The following is an 18473-nucleotide window of genomic DNA, read 5'->3' on the forward strand; positions in this document are numbered from 1 at the left end:
TCACGCTTCTTGCGGGGATTGCAGGGGTCTTTAAATCTGCTCCTCTGGATACAAAGTTGCAGTCTTTGTTGAACAGGGCCGCTGTTCTCGGGAGTTTCTTGGTCTCTTGGAAGCAGGGCAGTCCTCTGAGGATTCAGAGGTCGCTGGTCCTGGAGAAAGCGTCGCTGGAGCAGGTTTCTTTAGAAGGCAGGAGACAGGCCGGTAGGATTGGGGCCAAAGCAGTTGGTGTCTTCTTTCTTCTTCTGCAGGGGTTTTCAGCTCAGCAGTCTTCTTCTTCGGTAAGTTGCAGGAATCTAAATTCTTAGGTTCAGGGGAGCCCTTAAATACTAAATTTAAGGGCGTGTTTAGGTCTGGGGGGTTAGTAGCCAATGGCTACTAGCCCTGAGGGTGGGTACACCCTCTTTGTGCCTCCTCCCAAGGGGAGGGGTCACATTCCTATCCCTATTGGGGGAATCCTCCATCTGCAAGATGGAGGATTGCTAAAAGTTAGAGTCACTTCAGCTCAGGACACCTTAGGGGCTGTCCTGACTGGCCAGTGACTCCTCCTTGTTATTCTCATTATCTCCTCCGGCCTTGCCGCCAAAAGTGGGGCCGTGACCGGAGGGGGTGGGCAACTCCACTAGCTGGAGTGCCCTGTGGTGCTGTAACAAAGGGGGTAAGCCTTTGAGGCTCACCGCCAGGTGTTACAGCTCCTGCCTGGGGGAGGTGTTAGCATCTCCACCCAGTGCAGGCTTTGTTACTGGCCTCAGAGTGACAAAGGCACTCTCCCCATGGGGCCAGCAACATGTCTCGGTTGTGGCAGGCTGCTGGAACCAGTCAGCCTACACAGATAGTCGGTTAAGGTTTCAGGGGGCACCTCTAAGGTGCCTTCTGGGGTGTATTTCACAATAAAATGTACACTGGCATCAGTGTGCATTTATTGTGCTGAGAAGTTTGATACCAAACTTCCCAGTTTTCAGTGTAGCCATTATGGTGCTGTGGAGTCCGTGTTTGACAGACTCCCAGACCATATACTCTTATGGCTACCCTGCACTTACAATGTCTAAGGTTTGGCTTAGACACTGTAGGGGCACAGTGCTCATGCACTGGTGCCCTCACCTATGGTATAGTGCACCCTGCCTTAGGGCTGTAAGGCCTACTAGAGGGGTGACTTATCTATACTGCATAGGCAGTGTGAAGTTGGCATGGCACCCTGAGGGGAGTGCCATGTCGACTTACTCGTTTTGTTCTCACCAGCACACACAAGCTGGCAAGCAGTGTGTCTGTGCTGAGTGAGGGGTCCCCAGGGTGGCATAAGATATGCTGCAGCCCTTAGAAACCTTCCCTGGCATCAGGGCCCTTGATACCAGGGGTACCAGTTACAAGGGACTTACCTGGATGCCAGGGTGTGCCAATTGTGGAATCAAAAGTACAGGTTAGGGAAAGAACACTGGTGCTGGGGCCTGGTTAGCAGACCTCAGCACACTTTCAATTCAAAACATAGCATCAGCAAAGGCAAAAAGTCAGGGGGTAACCATGCCAAGGAGGCATTTCCTTACACAACCCCCCCCCCCCCAAACGAAAGAGGATGAGACTAACCTTTCCCAAGAGAGTCTTCATTTTCTAAGTGGAAGAACCTGGAAAGGCCATCTGCATTGGCATGGGCAGTCCCAGGTCTGTGTTCCACTATAAAGTCCATTCCCTGTAGGGAGATGGACCACCTCAACAGTTTTGGATTTTCACCTTTCATTTGCATCAGCCATCTGAGAGATCTGTGGTCAGTCTGAACTAGGAAGTGAGTACCAAAGAGGTATGGTCTCAGCTTCTTCAGGGACCAAACCACAGCAAAGGCCTCCCTCTCAATGGCACTCCAACGCTGCTCCCTGGGGAGTAACCTCCTGCTAATGAAAGCAACAGGCTGGTCAAGGCCATCATCATTTGTTTGGGACAAAACTGCCCCTATCCCATGTTCAGAGGCATCTGTCTGCACAATGAACTGCTTGGAGTAATCTGGAGCTTTTAGAACTGGTGCTGTGCACATTGCTTGTTTCAGGGTGTCAAAGGCCTGTTGGCATTCTACAGTCCAGTTTACTTTCTTGGGCATTTTCTTGGAGGTGAGTTCTGTGAGGGCTGTCACAATGGATCCATATCCCTTCACAAACCTCCTATAGTACCCAGTCAAGCCAAGGAATGCCCTGACTTGAGTCTGGGTTTTTGGAGCTGCCCAGTCCAGAATAGTCTGGATCTTAGGCTGGAGTGGCTGAACTTGGCCTCCACCTACAAGGTGTCCCAAGTAAACCACAGTTCCCTGCCCTATCTGGCATTTGGATTCCTTGATAGAGAGGCCTGCAGATTGCAGAGCCTTCAAAACCTTCTTCAGGTGGACCAGGTGATCCTGCCAGTTGGAGCTAAAGACAGCAATATCGTCAAGATAAGCTGCACTGAAGGACTCCAAGCCAGCAAGGACTTGATTCATCAACCTTTGGAAGGTGGCAGGGGCATTCTTTAAACCAAAGGGCATAACAGTGAACAGATAATACCCATCAGGTGTGGAGAATGCTGTCTTTTCTTTTGCTCCAGGGGCCATTTTGATTTGCCAGTACCCTGCTGTTAAGTCAAAGGTACTTAAGAATTTGACAGCCCCTAATTTATCAATCAGCTCATCAGCTCTAGGAATGGGATGGGCATCTGTCTTGGTGACAGAGTTAAGTCCTCTGTAGTCCACACAAAACCTCATCTCTCTCTTTCCATCTTTGGTGTGAGGTTTGGGGACTAAGACCACTGGGCTAGCCCAGGGGCTGTCAGAGTACTCAATTACTCCCAATTCCAGCATCTTGTGGACTTCCACCTTGATGCTTTCCTTAACTTGATCAGACTGTCTGAATATTTTGTTTTTGACAGGCATGCTGTCTCCTGTGTCCACATCATGGGTACACAGGTGTGTCTGACCAGGGATTAGGGAAAAGAGCTCAGCAAACTGTTGCAGGAACTTCCTACAGTCAGCTTGCTCCTTCTACTGAGCCATCATTAGGGTCTGATGACAGAAGATCAGGGAGAGGTTCACTCTCAGCTTCCTGATCCTCATCTGTTACCATTAACAGATTTACATCAGCCCTGTCATGGAAGAGCTTAAGGCGGTTCACATGGATCACCCTCTTGGGGCTCCTGCTTGTGCCCAGGTCTACCAGATAGGTGACCTGACTCTTCCTCTCTAGCACTGGGTAAGGGCCACTCCATTTGTCCTGAAGTGCCCTGGGAGCCACAGGCTCCAAAACCCAGACTTTCTGCCCTGGTTGAAATTCAACCAGTGCAGCCTTTTGGTCATACCAACACTTCTGGAGCTGTTGGCTGGCCTCAAGGTTTTTGCTTGCCTTTTCCATGTACTCTGCCATCCTTGAGCGAAGGCCAAGTACATAGTCCACTATGTCTTGTTTAGGCTCATGAAGAGGTCTCTCCCAGCCTTCTTTCACAAGAGCTAGTGGTCCCCTTACAGGGTGGCCAAACAGAAGTTCAAAGGGTGAGAACCCTACTCCCTTCTGAGGCACCTCTCTGTAAGCGAAAAGCAGACATGGCAAGAGGACATCCCATCTCCTTTTGAGTTTTTCTGGGAGCCCCATGATCATGCCCTTTAATGTCTTGTTGAATCTCTCAACAAGGCCATTAGTTTGGGGATGATAGGGTGTAGTGAATTTATAAGTCACTCCACACTCATTCAACATGTGTTTCAGGTATGCTGACATGAAGTTGGTACCTCTGTCAGACACCACCTCCTTAGGGAAGCCCACTCTGGTAAAGATACCAATGAGGGCCTTTGCTACTGCAGGGGCAGTAGTCGACATAAGGGGAATAGCTTCAGGATACCTAGTAGCATGATCCACTACTACTAGGATGTACATATTTCCTGAGGCTGTGGGAGGTTCCAGTGGACCCACTATGTCCACACCCACTCTTTCAAAGGGGACCCCCACCACTGGAAGTGGAATGAGGGGGGCCTTTGGATGTCCACCTGTCTTACCACTGGCTTGACAGGTGGTACAGGAGGTGCAAAACTCCTTAACCTTCTGGGACATGTTGGGCCAGTAGAAGTGGTTGACTAACCTCGCCCACGTCTTGGTTTGTCCCAAATGCCCAGCAAGGGGAATATCATGGGCTAAGGTCAAAATAAACTCTCTGAACCCCTGAGGCACTACCACTCTCCTAGTGGCACCAGGTTTGGGATCTCTTGCCTCAGTGTACAGGAGTCCATCTTCCCAATAGACCCTATGTGTTCCATTTTTCTTGCCTTTGGACTCTTCAGCAGCTTGCTGCCTAAGGCCTTCAAGAGAGGGACAGGTTTCTTGTCCCTTACACAACTCTTCCCTTGAGGGTCCCCCTGGGCCCAAGAGCTCAACCTGATAAGGTTCCAGTTCCCTCAGAGGGCAGAACTTCTTCCTGAGAATAGAGGCTCTCTTTTTCTTGTTGTGTTGCAGCTGGTTTCCCAGCTGACTTTCCTTTTCTCTTGGTAGGCTGGGCCTTTCTTCCAGACTCCAGCTCTACTTTTTCACCCTGTGCCTTGCACTGTGCCCTTGTTTTGACACACACCAGTTCAGGGATCCCCAGCATGGCTGCATGGGTTTTCAGTTCTACCTCAGCCCATGCTGAGGACTCCAGGTCATTTCCAAGCAAACAGTCTACTGAGATATTTGAGGAGACCACCACCTGTTTCAGGCCATTGACCCCTCCCCACTCTAAAGTTACCATTGCCATGGGATGTACTTTAGTTTGATTGTCAGCAATGGTGACTGGATAGGTTTGTCCAGTCAGGTATTGGCCAGGGGAAACCAGTTTCTCTGTCACCATAGTGACACTGGCACCTGTATCCCTCAGGCCCTCTACACTTGTCCCATTAATTAAGAGCTGCTGCCTGTATTTTTGCATGTTAGGGGGCCAGGCAGCCAGTGTGGCTAAATCCACCCCACCCTCAGAGACTAATGTAGCTTCAGTGTGACACCTGATTTGCTCTGGGCACACTGTTGATCCCACTTGGAGACTGGCCATTCCAGTTTTAGCTGGAGTGGAGTTAGAAGTGGTATTTTTCTGGGGACAGGCCTTGTCTCCAGTTTGGTGTCCAGACTGACTACAGCTACGACACCAGGCCTTTTTGGGATCAAAGTTTTTACCCTTGTACCCAGAATTGTTTTGTGAAGAGGCTCTGGGCCCACCCTCCTGTGCAGGTTTTTGGGGGCCTGTAGAAGACTCTTTACTATTTTTGTTTTTGGCTGTCTCACCACCCTTCCCCTGGGGAGGTTTTGTGACCCCTTTCTTTTGGTCACCCCCTGTGGAAGTTTTGGACACCCTAGTCTTGACCCAATGGTCCGCCTTCTTTCCCAATTCTTGGGGAGAAATTGGTCCTAGGTCTACCAGATGCTGATGCAGTTTATCATTGAAACAATTACTTAATAGGTGTTCTTTCACAAATAAATTGTACAGCCCATCATAATTACTTACACCACTGCCTTGAATCCAACCATCTAGTGTTTTTACTGAGTAGTCTACAAAGTCAACCCAGGTCTGGCTCGAGGATTTTTGAGCCCCCCTGAATCTGATCCTATACTCCTCAGTGGAGAATCCAAAGCCCTCAATCAGGGTACCCTTCATGAGGTCATAAGATTCTGCATCTTTTCCAGAGAGTGTGAGGAGTCTATCCCTACACTTTCCTGTGAACATTTCCCAAAGGAGAGCACCCCAGTGAGATTTGTTCACTTTTCTGGTTACACAAGCCCTCTCAAAAGCTGTGAACCATTTGGTGATGTCATCACCATCTTCATATTTAGTTACAATCCCTTTAGGGATTTTCAACATGTCAGGAGAATCTCTGACCCTATTTATGTTGCTGCCACCATTGATGGGTCCTAGGCCCATCTCTTGTCTTTCCCTTTCTATGGCTAGGATCTGTCTTTCCAAAGCCAATCTTTTGGCCATCCTGGCTAACTGGATGTCTTCTTCACTGGAGTTATCCTCAGTGATTTCAGAGAAGTTGGTCCCTCCTGTGAGGGAGCCAGCATCTCTGACTATTATGCTTGGAGTCAGGGCTTGAGAGGCCCTGTCTTCCCTAGATAGGACTGGTAGGGGGGAATTTTCCTCCAAGTCACTATCTTCATCCTCTGTGTTGCCATCCTCAGAGGGGTTGGCCTTTTCAAACTCTGCCAACAGCTCCTGGAGCTGTAGTTTGGAAGGTCTGGGGCCCATTACTATTTTCTTTATTTTACAGAGTGACCTTAGCTCCCGCATCTTAAGATGGAGGTAAGGTGTGGTGTCGAGTTCCACCACATTCATCTCTGCACTAGACATTATGCTTCTAAAAGTTGGAATACTTTTTAAGAATCTAAAACTAGTTCTAGGTTCTAATTCAAACTTTTACCAAACTTTTAAACTCTAAAAGAAATGCTAAACAGGATCTAACACAAGGCCCTAGCAGGTCTTTTAAGAATTTAGAAAAATAGTTCAAATTGCAAAAACAATTTCTAATGACAATTTTTGGAATTTGTCGTGTGATCAGGTATTGGCTGAGTAGTCCAGCAAATGCAAAGTCTTGTACCCCACCGCTGATCCACCAATGTAGGAAGTTGGCTCTGTATGCACTATTTCAAAGTAAGGAATAGTATGCACAGAGTCCAAGGGTTCCCCTTAGAGGTAAGATAGTGGCAAAAAGAGATAATACTAATGCTCTATTTTGTGGTAGTGTGGTCGAGCAGTAGGCTTATCAAAGGAGTAGTGTTAAGCATTTGTTGTACATACACACAGGCAATAAATGAGGAACACACACTCAGCGACAAATCCAGCCAATAGGTTTTGTTATAGAAAAATATATTTTCTTAGTTTATTTTAAGAACCACAGGTTCAAATTCTACATGTAATATCTCATTTGAAAGGTATTGCAGGTAAGTACTTTAGGAACTTTGAATAATTACAGTAGCATATATACTTTTCACATAAAACACAAATAGCTGTTTTAAAAGTGGACACAGTGCAATTTTCACAGTTCCTGGGGGAGGTAAGTTATTGTTAGTTTTAGCAGGTAAGTAAATCACTTACAAGTCTCAGGTTTGGGTCCAAGGTAGCCCACCGTTGGGGGTTCAGAGCAACCCCAAAGTTACCACACCAGCAGCTCAGGGCCGGTCAGGTGCAGAGGTCAAAGAGGTGCCCAAAACACATAGGCTTCAATGGAGAGAAGGGGGTGCCCCGGTTCCGGTCTGCCAGCAGGTAAGTACCCGCGTCTTCGGAGGGCAGACCAGGGGGGTTTTGTAGGGCACCGGGGGGGACACAAGTCAGCACAAAAAGTACACCCTCAGCAGCGCGGGGGCGGCCGGGTGCAGTGTGCAAACACGCGTCGGGTTTTCTATGGTTTTCAATGAGAGACCAAGGGATCTCTTCAGCGGTGCAGGCAGGCAAGGGGGGGGCTCCTCGGGGTAGCCACCACCTGGGCAAGGGAGAGGGCCTCCTGGGGGTCACTCCTGCACTGAAGTTCCGTTCCTTCAGGTGCTGGGGGCTGCGGGTGCAGGGTCTTTTCCAGCCGTCGGGATTTCAGAGTCAGGCAGTCGCGGTCAGGGGGAGCCTGGGGATTCCCTCTGCAGGCGTCGCTGTGGGGGCTCAGGGGGGACAACTTTGGTTACTCACGGTCTTGGAGTCGCCGGAGGGTCCTCCCTGAGGTGTTGGTTCTCCACCAGTCGAGTCGGGGTCGCCGGGTGCAGTGTTGCAAGTCTCACGCTTCTTGCGGGGATTGCAGGGGTCTTTAAATCTGCTCCTCTGGATACAAAGTTGCAGTCTTTGTTGAACAGGGCCGCTGTTCTCGGGAGTTTCTTGGTCTCTTGGAAGCAGGGCAGTCCTCTGAGGATTCAGAGGTCGCTGGTCCTGGAGAAAACGTCGCTGGAGCAGGTTTCTTTGGAAGGCAGGAGACAGGCCGGTAGGACTGGGGCCAAAGCAGTTGGTGTCTTCTTTCTTCTTCTGCAGGGGTTTTCAGCTCAGCAGTCTTCTTCTTCGGTAAGTTGCAGGAATCTAAATTCTTAGGTTCAGGGGAGCCCTTAAATACTAAATTTAAGGGCGTGTTTAGGTCTGGGGGGTTAGTAGCCAATGGCTACTAGCCCTGAGGGTGGGTACACCCTCTTTGTGCCTCCTCCCAAGGGGAGGGGTCACATTCCTATCCCTATTGGGGGAATCCTCCATCTGCAAGATGGAGGATTGCTAAAAGTTAGAGTCACTTCAGCTCAGGACACCTTAGGGGCTGTCCTGACTGGCCAGTGACTCCTCCTTGTTATTCTCATTATCTCCTCCGGCCTTGCCGCCAAAAGTGGGGCCGTGACCGGAGGGGGCGGGCAACTCCACTAGCTGGAGTGCACTGTGGTGCTGTAACAAAGGGGGTAAGCCTTTGAGGCTCACCGCCAGGTGTTACAGCTCCTGCCTGGGGGAGGTGTTAGCATCTCCACCCAGTGCATGCTTTGTTACTGGCCTCAGAGTGACAAAGGCACTCTCCCCATGGGGCCAGCAACATGTCTCGGTTGTGGCAGGCTGCTGGAACCAGTCAGCCTACACAGATAGTCGGTTAAGATTTCAGGGGGCACCTCTAAGGTGCCCTCTGGGGTGTATTTCACAATAAAATGTACACTGGCATCAGTGTGCATTTATTGTGCTGAGAAGTTTGATACCAAACTTCCCAGTTTTCAGTGTAGCCATTATGGTGCTGTGGAGTCCGTGTTTGACAGACTCCCAGACCATATACTCTTATGGCTACCCTGCACTTACAATGTCTAAGGTTTGGCTTAGACACTGTAGGGGCACAGTGCTCATGCACTGGTGCCCTCACCTATGGTATAGTGCACCCTGCCTTAGGGCTGTAAGGCCTACTAGAGGGGTGACTTATCTATACTGCATAGGCAGTGTGAAGTTGGCATGGCACCCTGAGGGGAGTGCCATGTCGACTTACACGTTTTGTTCTCACCAGCACACACAAGCTGGCAAGCAGTGTGTATGTGCTGAGTGAGGGGTCCCCAGGGTGGCATAAGATATGCTGCAGCCCTTAGAAACCTTCCCTGGCATCAGGGCCCTTGGTACCAGGGGTACCAGTTACAAGGGACTTACCTGGATGCCAGGGTGTGCCAATTGTGGAATCAAAAGTACAGGTTAGGGAAAGAATACTGGTGCTGGGGCCTGGTTAGCAGACCTCAGCACACTTTCAATTCAAAACATAGCATCAGCAAAGGCAAAAAGTCAGGGGGTAACCATGCCAAGGAGGCATTTCCTTACAAGGAGCGTCCAAGGTGGTTTCCTGGTGAGTCAATTCATCAGCGTTCTGTGTCCAGTTTCCAGTTCCAAGAATGTTCAAATTGTGGGGGAAATTCCCCTGTACTTATAGGCAGTTCTTACAGTGCTTTTCAATGGTAGGGAGAGGAGGTTCCAGCCAGTTACAACTGGTTCTGGGAGTGCCCCCTCTCTCCTTTCAGTACAGGCTCCAAACATCAATGGGGGGTTAACGACCCTATTGTGTGAGGCCAGGGCACAGTCTTTACAAATGCAGGTGTGCGCCGCCTCTCCCTTCTCTCAGCCCAGGAAGGCTTTACAATATGTAGATGCACCTCTGTGTCACCTCCACCCTCCCTGTGTTCAGGCTGTCTGAGAAGTATGCACAAAGCCCCAACTGTCAGTCTGCCCAGACGTTGATTGGAGACAAGCTGCAAAACACCAAAGTCATAAGCACAGATAAATGCGCACTTTCTAGAAGTGGCATTTCTGTGATAGTAATAAAAAATACACCTACACCAGTAAGCAGCATTTCTCACCACTATCACAACCATACCAAACATGCCAACGCTACCCCTCATAAATCAGACAATACCCCTTACACATAAGGCAGGGCATCTCCAATGCAATCCTATGAGGAGGCAGCACTCACAGCAGTGAGACACCCAGTTAGGCTGTTTGTCACTACCAGGACAGGCCACGCAACATGGCACATGTCCTTACTTCTACATACATGGCACCCTGCCCAAAGGGCTAGCTAGGGCGTACCTTAGGGGTGACTTATATGTAGTAAAAGGGGAGTTCTGGGCCTGGCAACTAAATTTAGATGCCAGGTCCCTGTGGCAGAAAACTGCGCACACAGGCTCTGCGCTAGCAGGCCTTAGATAGGTTTGACAGGCTACTTCAGTGGGTGGCGCAAGAAGCGCTGCAGGCACACTAGTAGCATTTAATTTACAGGCCCTGGGTATAGGGATACCACTTTACAAGGGACTTATAGGTAAATTAAATATGCAAATCAGGTATAATCCAATCATACCAAATTTGTAAGAGAGAGCACATGCACTTTAGCACTGGTTAGCAGTGAAAAAGTGCTCATAGTCAAAACGTCAGCCAACAAAGGTCAGAAAAATAAGGAGGCAAAAAGCAAAAAGTCTGGGGAATGACCCTGTAAAAGGGCCAGGTCCAACACTAATGCACCAAAAGTTTGGTTTACATACATCAGCTGGGGCATGCATTGCTTTCACGTCATCCAATGATAAACAGTTTTTATGTACTACCTTGGAAAAAGGTTGTTTCACATTCTGCCCAAATTGAGACCCACAACGAAATCGGGCAAATTTAAGATCATTAATGTATGGTAAACCAATCTCAGAATCACAAAGTAAAAATATGGCAGGATATTGGTACTGCCAGAAGGTGTCGATTAAAATTATTCTTGACCCTTTGCATAGGCTCTGGGTTTGATTACCCCCAAATTCCATCCTCATACGAGCCCAAGACATATTTTGAGCTGTATACCTCTAGTATTGCTTTAAGTGGCTTGTCTCCCAGCTTGGCCACAAATCCCTGAACTGTTTCAGTGGACCTCAAAAAATGCTGACCTCTGATAGCAAATGCCTCCAATCTAGGGTCAATGTGAATGGCAAACCCAGCTTTGTCAAACAAGTGACTCTCCCTAGCACTGATAATGGTTTCTGACCTTGGTGGCTTTGGGGCCGCAAGTCATAATAAAAGATTATGTTTGATACATTTTCAGATATAATTCGTTCATAAAACATCAAGCAGTGATTGAAGGGTGTTAATCATCCTTAGAAACAGCAGAGAATCATCTGCAAAGAGTTGTAGAGGTACGGCTGTCTCCTTAGCTGTGACCAATCCATTCAACTAGTGATTACACATTTTTTCAAGCCATTAATGTAAATAGTACATACTAGTGGCAGCAGCACATTCCCCTGTCTCACCCACCTTGTACAGAGCCATTTTAAGGCATGGGCAAAGTGAGCTCTGACCGAGGGCCCAGCCGTTTCGGGTGGAGGGGGTGCTGAAAGATCGTCTCTATTCTCCACACAGTCCTTCCCTGATGACCTTGAATGATTCTTAAATATAAATTGTTTCAAAACACAATGTTCATTCAATTTTATTTTAATAGGAGTGATGTGTGGGAGTCTGTTACAGAAATATTTCAGACAAATGTTGCTTGTTTTTCAACACCATGCAACATCTATAGAAAAGTTGCTTTTAGATCTAAACACGACCTCAAATATGAGAAATGGCAGTCAGAGGTAGAGAATATTTGCAATAATATTAGTAAGCTGCTGTGGTCTTAAAATATTGAAAACACAAATCAATATTCCTGAATAGTAGATGGAAACTGTTGGACCTGGCTTTTTGACAGGGACATCCCCAAACTTTTTGCCTCCTTCCTCCTATTTTTTCTGACCTGTTGTTGTTGGCTTTTGACCTCTGGGCACTTTACCACTGCTAACCAGTGCTAAAGTGCATATGCTCTCTGTGTAAATTGTACTACTGATTGGTTTATCCATGATTGACTATTTAATTTACTTGTAAGTCCCTGGTAGAGTGCACTACATGTGCCTAGGGCAGGTAGATTAAATGCTACTAGTGGGCCTGCAGCACTGGTTGTGCCACCCACCTCAGTAGCCCCTTAACCCTGTCTCAGGCCTGCCATTGCAAGGCCTGTGTGTGCAGTTTCACTGCCACTTCGACTTGGCATTTAAAAGTACTTGCCAAGCCTAGAACTCCCCTTTTACTACATGTAAGTCATCCCTAATGTGTGGCCTAGGTAACCCCTAGGGGAGGGTGCTGTGTAAGTAAAAGGCAGGACATGTACCTGGGTAGTTATATGTCCTAGTAGTGTAAAACTCCTAAATTCGTTTTTACACTACTGTGAGGCCTGCTCCCTTCATAGGCTAACATTGGGGCTGCCCTCATACACTGTTGAAGTGGCAGCTGCTGATCTGAAAGGAGCAGGAAGGTCATATTTAGTATGGCCAGAATGGTAATACAAAATCCTGCTGACTGGTGAAGTCGGATTTAATATTACTATTCTAGAAATGCCACTTTTAGAAAGTGAGCATTTCTTTGCACTAAAATCTTGTTGTGCCCTTCAATCCACGTCTGGCTAGGTTTAGTTGACAGCTCCTTGTGCATTCACTCAGACACACCCCAAACACAGGGTACTCAGCCTCACTTGCATACATCTGCATTTTGAATGGGTCTTCCTGGGCTGGGAGGGTGGAGGGCCTGCCCTCACACACAGGACTGCCACACCCCCTACTGGGACTCTGGCAGACAAGATTGAACTGAAAGGGGGCTTGGTGCATTTCTTAGAGACTCTTTGAAGTCACCCCCACTTCAAAGGCACAACTTAGTATAAAACAGGGCCTGTGCCCTACCTCATCAGACACTTGCTGGAGAAGAAACCTGAACCAGAACCTACATCCTGCCAAGAAGAACTGCCTGGCTGCTCAAAGGACTCACCTGCCTGCTTTCTACAAAGGACTGCTGCCTTGCTGTTGCCCTGCTGCCTTGCTGAACTCTTGTCTGGCTGTGAAAGTGCTCTCCAAGGGCTTGGATAGAGCTTGCCTCCTGTTCCTTGAAGTCTCAGGACCAAAAAGACTTCCCTCTTTTACTTGGACGCTCCGTGCGCCGAAAATTTCGACGCACAGCTTGTTTCGCGGCGAGAAAAATGCCGCACTCCGACGCTGATCGACGCGACGCTCTTGGGACGATCGAAGATCCGACGCACGGCCTCGCAAGGACAACGCCGCCCGACCTCTAGAGGAGAAATCGACGCGACGCCTGCCGTGAGATCGTAATTTCAACGCGCAGCCCCGCAGATCGAAGTCTAGAGGAGAAATCGACGCGACGCCTGCCGTGAGATCGTAATTTCGACGCGCAGCCCCGCAGACTGACGCGCAGCCGGAGAACAAGCAGGAAAATCCACGCACAGACCCGGGACATCTGGTAATCCCCGCGATCCACAGAAAGAGACTGTCCGCGCGCCAGAAAACGACGCCGACTTCCCCGCGTGGAAAATAACGACGAAAGTCCGTGTGTGCTGGGGAGAAATCGACGCACACACACCTTTTTCCACGCACCTCTTCGCTGGTGGCCCTCTGAGGAGATTTTTCCACTCCCAACCAGGTACTTGTGCTTGAAAGAGACTTTGTTTATATTCTAAAGACTTAAGACACTTTATATCACCTCCCTGTGATATTTCTACAATTTTCCATTGCAACTTTAATTCTTTTTGACCTACAATTATCCTGATAAATATTATATATTTTTCTAAACACTGTGTGGTGTATTTTTGTGGTGTTATATGGTGGTATTGTATGATTTATTGCACAAATACTTTACACATTGCCTTCTGAGTTAAGCCTGACTGCTCGTGCCAAGCTACCAGAGGGTGGGCACAGGATAATCTTGGATAGTGTGTGACTTACCCTGACTAGAGTGAGGGCTTTTGCTTGGACAGAGGGTAACCTGACTGCCAACCAAAAACCCCATTTCTAACATAAACATATTCAGAATTTGTGCAGTGTCGGTGACCTGGCCAAAGTGGTCATGAAAAAGCTGAAAATGGATAAAAAATTCAAAGCTATTCTGAACAGGGGCCCCCAAGCACACATTTTGCCCAGGGCCCCAAAATGCTTAAGATGTCCCTGCTCTTGAAAGGCCTATTTCCCATTAGTACCAAAGAAAACTCTAGCATACTAAAGTGCAACCTCCTGAGCAATACGACTAATGGTTTTACCACCCTCATGGTTTCCATCAATTACCACAGTCCGGATGGATTCATGGAATAGAACTCACTTGATAAATCCATGAATCCTAAGTGAATAGTAACCCTCTTAACATTAATATATCTTCTTAACCACAAGTGAAGTTTCAGGCTTTGTTCTACTGTTCCCAAACAGGTACTGAAAACCTACTGAGGGGCATATTTAAGAGCCTCTAGCACCTCCTTGCGCCACATTAGCGTCTTTTTTTACGCTAATGTGGCCCAACCTGGCCAAAATCCCAGTGCCATATTTACAAAGTGATGCAATGCATGCATTGCACCACTTTGTAACCCTTTGCGCTACATTATGCCTGCATCAGGCATAACATATGCAAAGGGGGCGTCGCCCCGTTAGGGGGTGGCCAAAAAAAATGGCACAAAGAAATCTAAGAGATTTCTTTGCTGCATTTTTTTCCTGCACTTTTAACACCTGCTCAGGGCAGGCATTAAGAGGGGGCACACCATTGATTACAATGGGCCTCAATGGGCTTTGCAGGATTAGCGTCAACATTTTTTAAACTAATCCTGCAAAACTCTGGACTAGCACCAAGAATTATGATGCTAGCCCCCTAACTACCCCCAAGTTGCACTGTGTTTAAAATATGGCACATACATTGTGGTATCAGGGGGCGCTAAGGGGTGCAAAAAAAGTGGCGCTGCACTGTGTGCAGCACCACATTTCTTAAATATGCCCTAAAGCTTTGAAAAATATGTTTTATCGTCTGCCCAGGTCTCTAGTCTTTGTTATTAGAACTCTGCCCAATATTTTAGCTGTAGAGTGGAGTAATGATATGGGCTGAAACCAACTAGTAAGATCTTTACCTCACCTTTTGAAAATGTTAGAAATGGGGTCCTTGGTTGGCAGTCAGGTTACCCCCTGTCCGAGCAACGACCCTCACTTTAGTCAGGGCAATGGAGAAACACACCTGGTTAACCCACACTTGCCCCCTTGGTAGCTTGGCATGAGCAGAAATGCATAACCCAGAAGCAATGCGGAAAGTATTTGTACCAACACACACCGTAATACAGTGAAGACACCACACCAGTTTAGAAAAATAAGTAACATTCATTTAAACGGGCGAGCGTGTGTCGGAAAAGTCTGCAATCCCTTGCTTGTAAGTGAGGCTGTGCCTCTTTTTCTTCTCCGGTTGGGTTGGCGATTCGTCGTTTATCTCCCTTGCAAGACAGCAATGCGTCGATTTCTGGACGGGGCACCTCTGATCTGCGCAGGTTCATGATGACTTTTGCGCCCAGTGACGATGCGTGAGAAATCTGGTCACACGGAGTTAGAAAGCCACGCTGCTTCGGGTTTGCGTCATTTTCAGCACCTGCAAGCGGGTGTTTTATTGTTTCTCCAGCTGCAATACGCCTATCTCCCAACCGCGATGCAGGTGGACCGTCGATTTCAGCCGCAAAGCAGGTGGTGCATCATTTATCAGCCGCGTTACAGATGGTGCATCGAGAATTTCTCTGCACAGTGTTCTGTGCGTGGATTTCAGTCCTTATTCTGCCAACTTCACTTTTCAAGGGTCCCAGGGTCTGGATAGGGCACCACTTGGCAGGGCAGGATTCCCAACAGAAGGTCCAGGTGCTGGCAGAGGACGTCTTTGATGGCCATCAGACTTCAAAACAGGGGGCAAGCTCAGTTCAAGCCCTTGGAGATTCTTCTCAAGCAGGAATGCACAACAAAGCCCAGTCTTTGTCCCCTTTCACAGGCAGAGGCAGCAACTGCAGGTTAGCCCAACAAAGCACAGTCACAGGTAGGGGCAGCACTTCTCCTCAGCTCTTCTCCTTGGCAGAAGTGATCTTGAAGAAATCTAAAGTCTGGGATTTTGCATCCACTACTTATACCCCTTTCTGCTTTGAAGTAGGCAAACTTCAAAGGGAAGTCTCTGTTGTTTACAGGATCCTTTTTTGCCCACTCCAGGCCCCAGACACACACCAGTGGGTTGGAAACTGCATTGCGTGAGGGCAGCCACAGTCCATTCAGGTGTAGGTGACCACTCCTCCCTCCACTCTAGCCCAAGTGGTTCATCAGGATATGCAGGCTACACCCCAGCTCCCTTTGTATCTCTGTCTAGAGGAGATTCACAAACTGCCCAACTGTCAGTTTGACCCAGACAGGGAATCCACAAACAGGCGGAGTCACAGAATATTTAAAGCAAGAAAATGCCTTCTTTCTAAAAGTGGCACTTTCAAACTAACAATCTAAAAACTAACTTCACCAACAGATGTATTTTTAAGTTCAGAAACCCGAATCTCTGAATTTCTATCTGCTCTCAAAGGAAAACTGCACTTTAGAGATATTTAAAGGCAGCCCTCATGTTAACCTATGAGAGAGATAAGCCTTGCAACAGTGAAAACCGAATTTGGCAGTATTTCACTGTTAGAACATGTAATGCACATCAGTACATGTCCCACCTTTAACATACACTGCACCTGCCCATGGGGCTACTTAGGGCCTACCATAGGGGTGCTTTACATGTATGAAAAGGGAAGGTTTAAGCATGGCAAGTCGGTTCTCTTGCCAAGTCGAAATGGTAGTTTAAAACTGCACACACAGACAGTGCAGTGGCAGGTCGGAGCCATGTTTACAGGGCTACTCATGTGGATGGCACAACCAGTGCTGCACGCCCACTAGTAGCATTTGATTTACACGCTCTAGGCACCTCTAGTGCACTTTACTAGGGACTTACTAGTAAATCAAATACGCCAATCATGGAAAAGCCAAGTGCATATACAATTTCACACAGGGAGCACTTGCACTTTAGCATTGGTCAGCAGTGGTAAAGTGCCCAGAGTAGCAAAAACAGAGTCCAGCACACAGTCAACTACCTGGGAAGCAGAGGTAAGTTAGAGGAGACCACACCAAGGATGCCAGGTCTAACAAGGAACAATAATGGACTCAGACCAGATTTGTAGAAAGAAGTCATAAAAGCGGCACATATCACATTTGTTAGCAACAGAGCCCATAGGGGGATATCATCCTCAAATACATCCTGCCAGGACCAAGGGCTTTTCCCAGTTGACTCATTTTTTGTGTATTACCCACTTCTTGAACTGAGATTATGTCTGCAAACTATAATTACCTCCCCATGTTAAACGCTGCATCAGGCTCAATGAAAAAATTCTCAGAAGTGATTAAAGTCTCTAGGTTTAATGAAGTCACAGCACTGAAAAATGGCGTACCTTATTGTTCAGTGACAAAACTCTTTCCAAGTGTGCATTTTAAATTTATTTTGTCTGTTATTTTCAGAAAATGCCTCTTTAGTTTGCTTGCGCTTCAGGTACCCAGTTAGGTGGGTGATTATTTCCTGTCTTCTTTTGAAAAGTTGCTGTTACAAAGTATTTAAGCGGCTTATTAACATGCTAGCTGTCTGCAATTTCAGTGCGTGATTGGGTGACGATTGCTTATTGCTGGCTTCACAGAAACAATAGCTGAAATGCTTGCCTTTTTTAAAACATCATCAGTAAACCAGACACATCAGTGAATGTTTTTCAAGTTTAAAATTGTTATTGTATGCCTCTGGTAGTCACATTTAGGCGGCTGTCTGTTTTCTTTTTTTTATTTCTGTGGCATTTGCTTGCAATTAGAAATATAAAAAATGAACCACTGCAACAGCATGCCAATGGCAGTCATTTGGGGTTTGTCTGAATAGGAAAAATAGCGCAACAAACAAACGGATGAAAAAGGCAAACTGCCAAAATCGTTCATGAAAGAGCTTTGAGGAGACTGCACAATATTCATTAAAACAACGCAACATCTAATGCATTTTTCCAAGACAACTGTTGACTGGTAGGCAACAGCAAACACTGATGTGTGGTAATAATATTTGAAGGACACAACAAATTTTAACAACTGTAGGCGCAGATCCGCCTGTACCTTTTACGGCAATAAAGAGGGCAGAGATAAAGATACAAGAAAATGGTTGCATTGCCCACATTAAATACAGAAGCAATGTCCAAGATTACAACAACAATCAATCATGCATTACCTGAGAAATCAAGTCAACTGGCTTTCTCTTCATATCTCCAATTTGCAAATAGCTGGAAATAAATGAAAGATGAATTACTATAACTAGCAACATTTTTGAAGGTTGTCTATGTATTGTGCTGGAATACTGAGCTTTAAGTATCATCCTCGCAGTATAGTGTAATCAATTACAATAATACGGTGAAGGCGGCGTATGCAGGTAAATATGGAAAAATATTTACTATTTTAACTCCACACATAGCAGATATCTTGAATATGTCCATAAGCACAAATATTTTCACTAAAAAGCAAAGGTTACAGGGACGTTATATTAAGGTTCAGATTTTACATGCACAAAACCATAGAAATTCAGACATTATAGTTATACTTATGTTAAAAAAATATAACATGTGACCTAAAGTTACTTTACAGTACAAGTCA

At 47.0% G+C, this 18473-nt stretch overlaps 1 protein-coding gene across 2 annotated transcripts in view; it reads right to left on the reverse strand.

Moving 5' to 3' along the window:
* DCDC2 (doublecortin domain containing 2) overlaps positions 1–18473 on the reverse strand; it is a 461910-nt gene that overhangs the window by 389481 nt on the left and 53956 nt on the right. For both annotated transcript variants that reach the window (XM_069218772.1, XM_069218774.1), the window contains exon 2: positions 18055–18106. In XM_069218772.1, coding sequence (XP_069074873.1) covers positions 18055–18106 — 52 coding nt within the window. The remainder of the gene's footprint in view (positions 1–18054; positions 18107–18473) is intronic.

This window comes from Pleurodeles waltl, chromosome 2_1 (assembly GCF_031143425.1).
Source record: "Pleurodeles waltl isolate 20211129_DDA chromosome 2_1, aPleWal1.hap1.20221129, whole genome shotgun sequence".
Classification (NCBI taxonomy): domain Eukaryota; kingdom Metazoa; phylum Chordata; class Amphibia; order Caudata; family Salamandridae; genus Pleurodeles; species Pleurodeles waltl.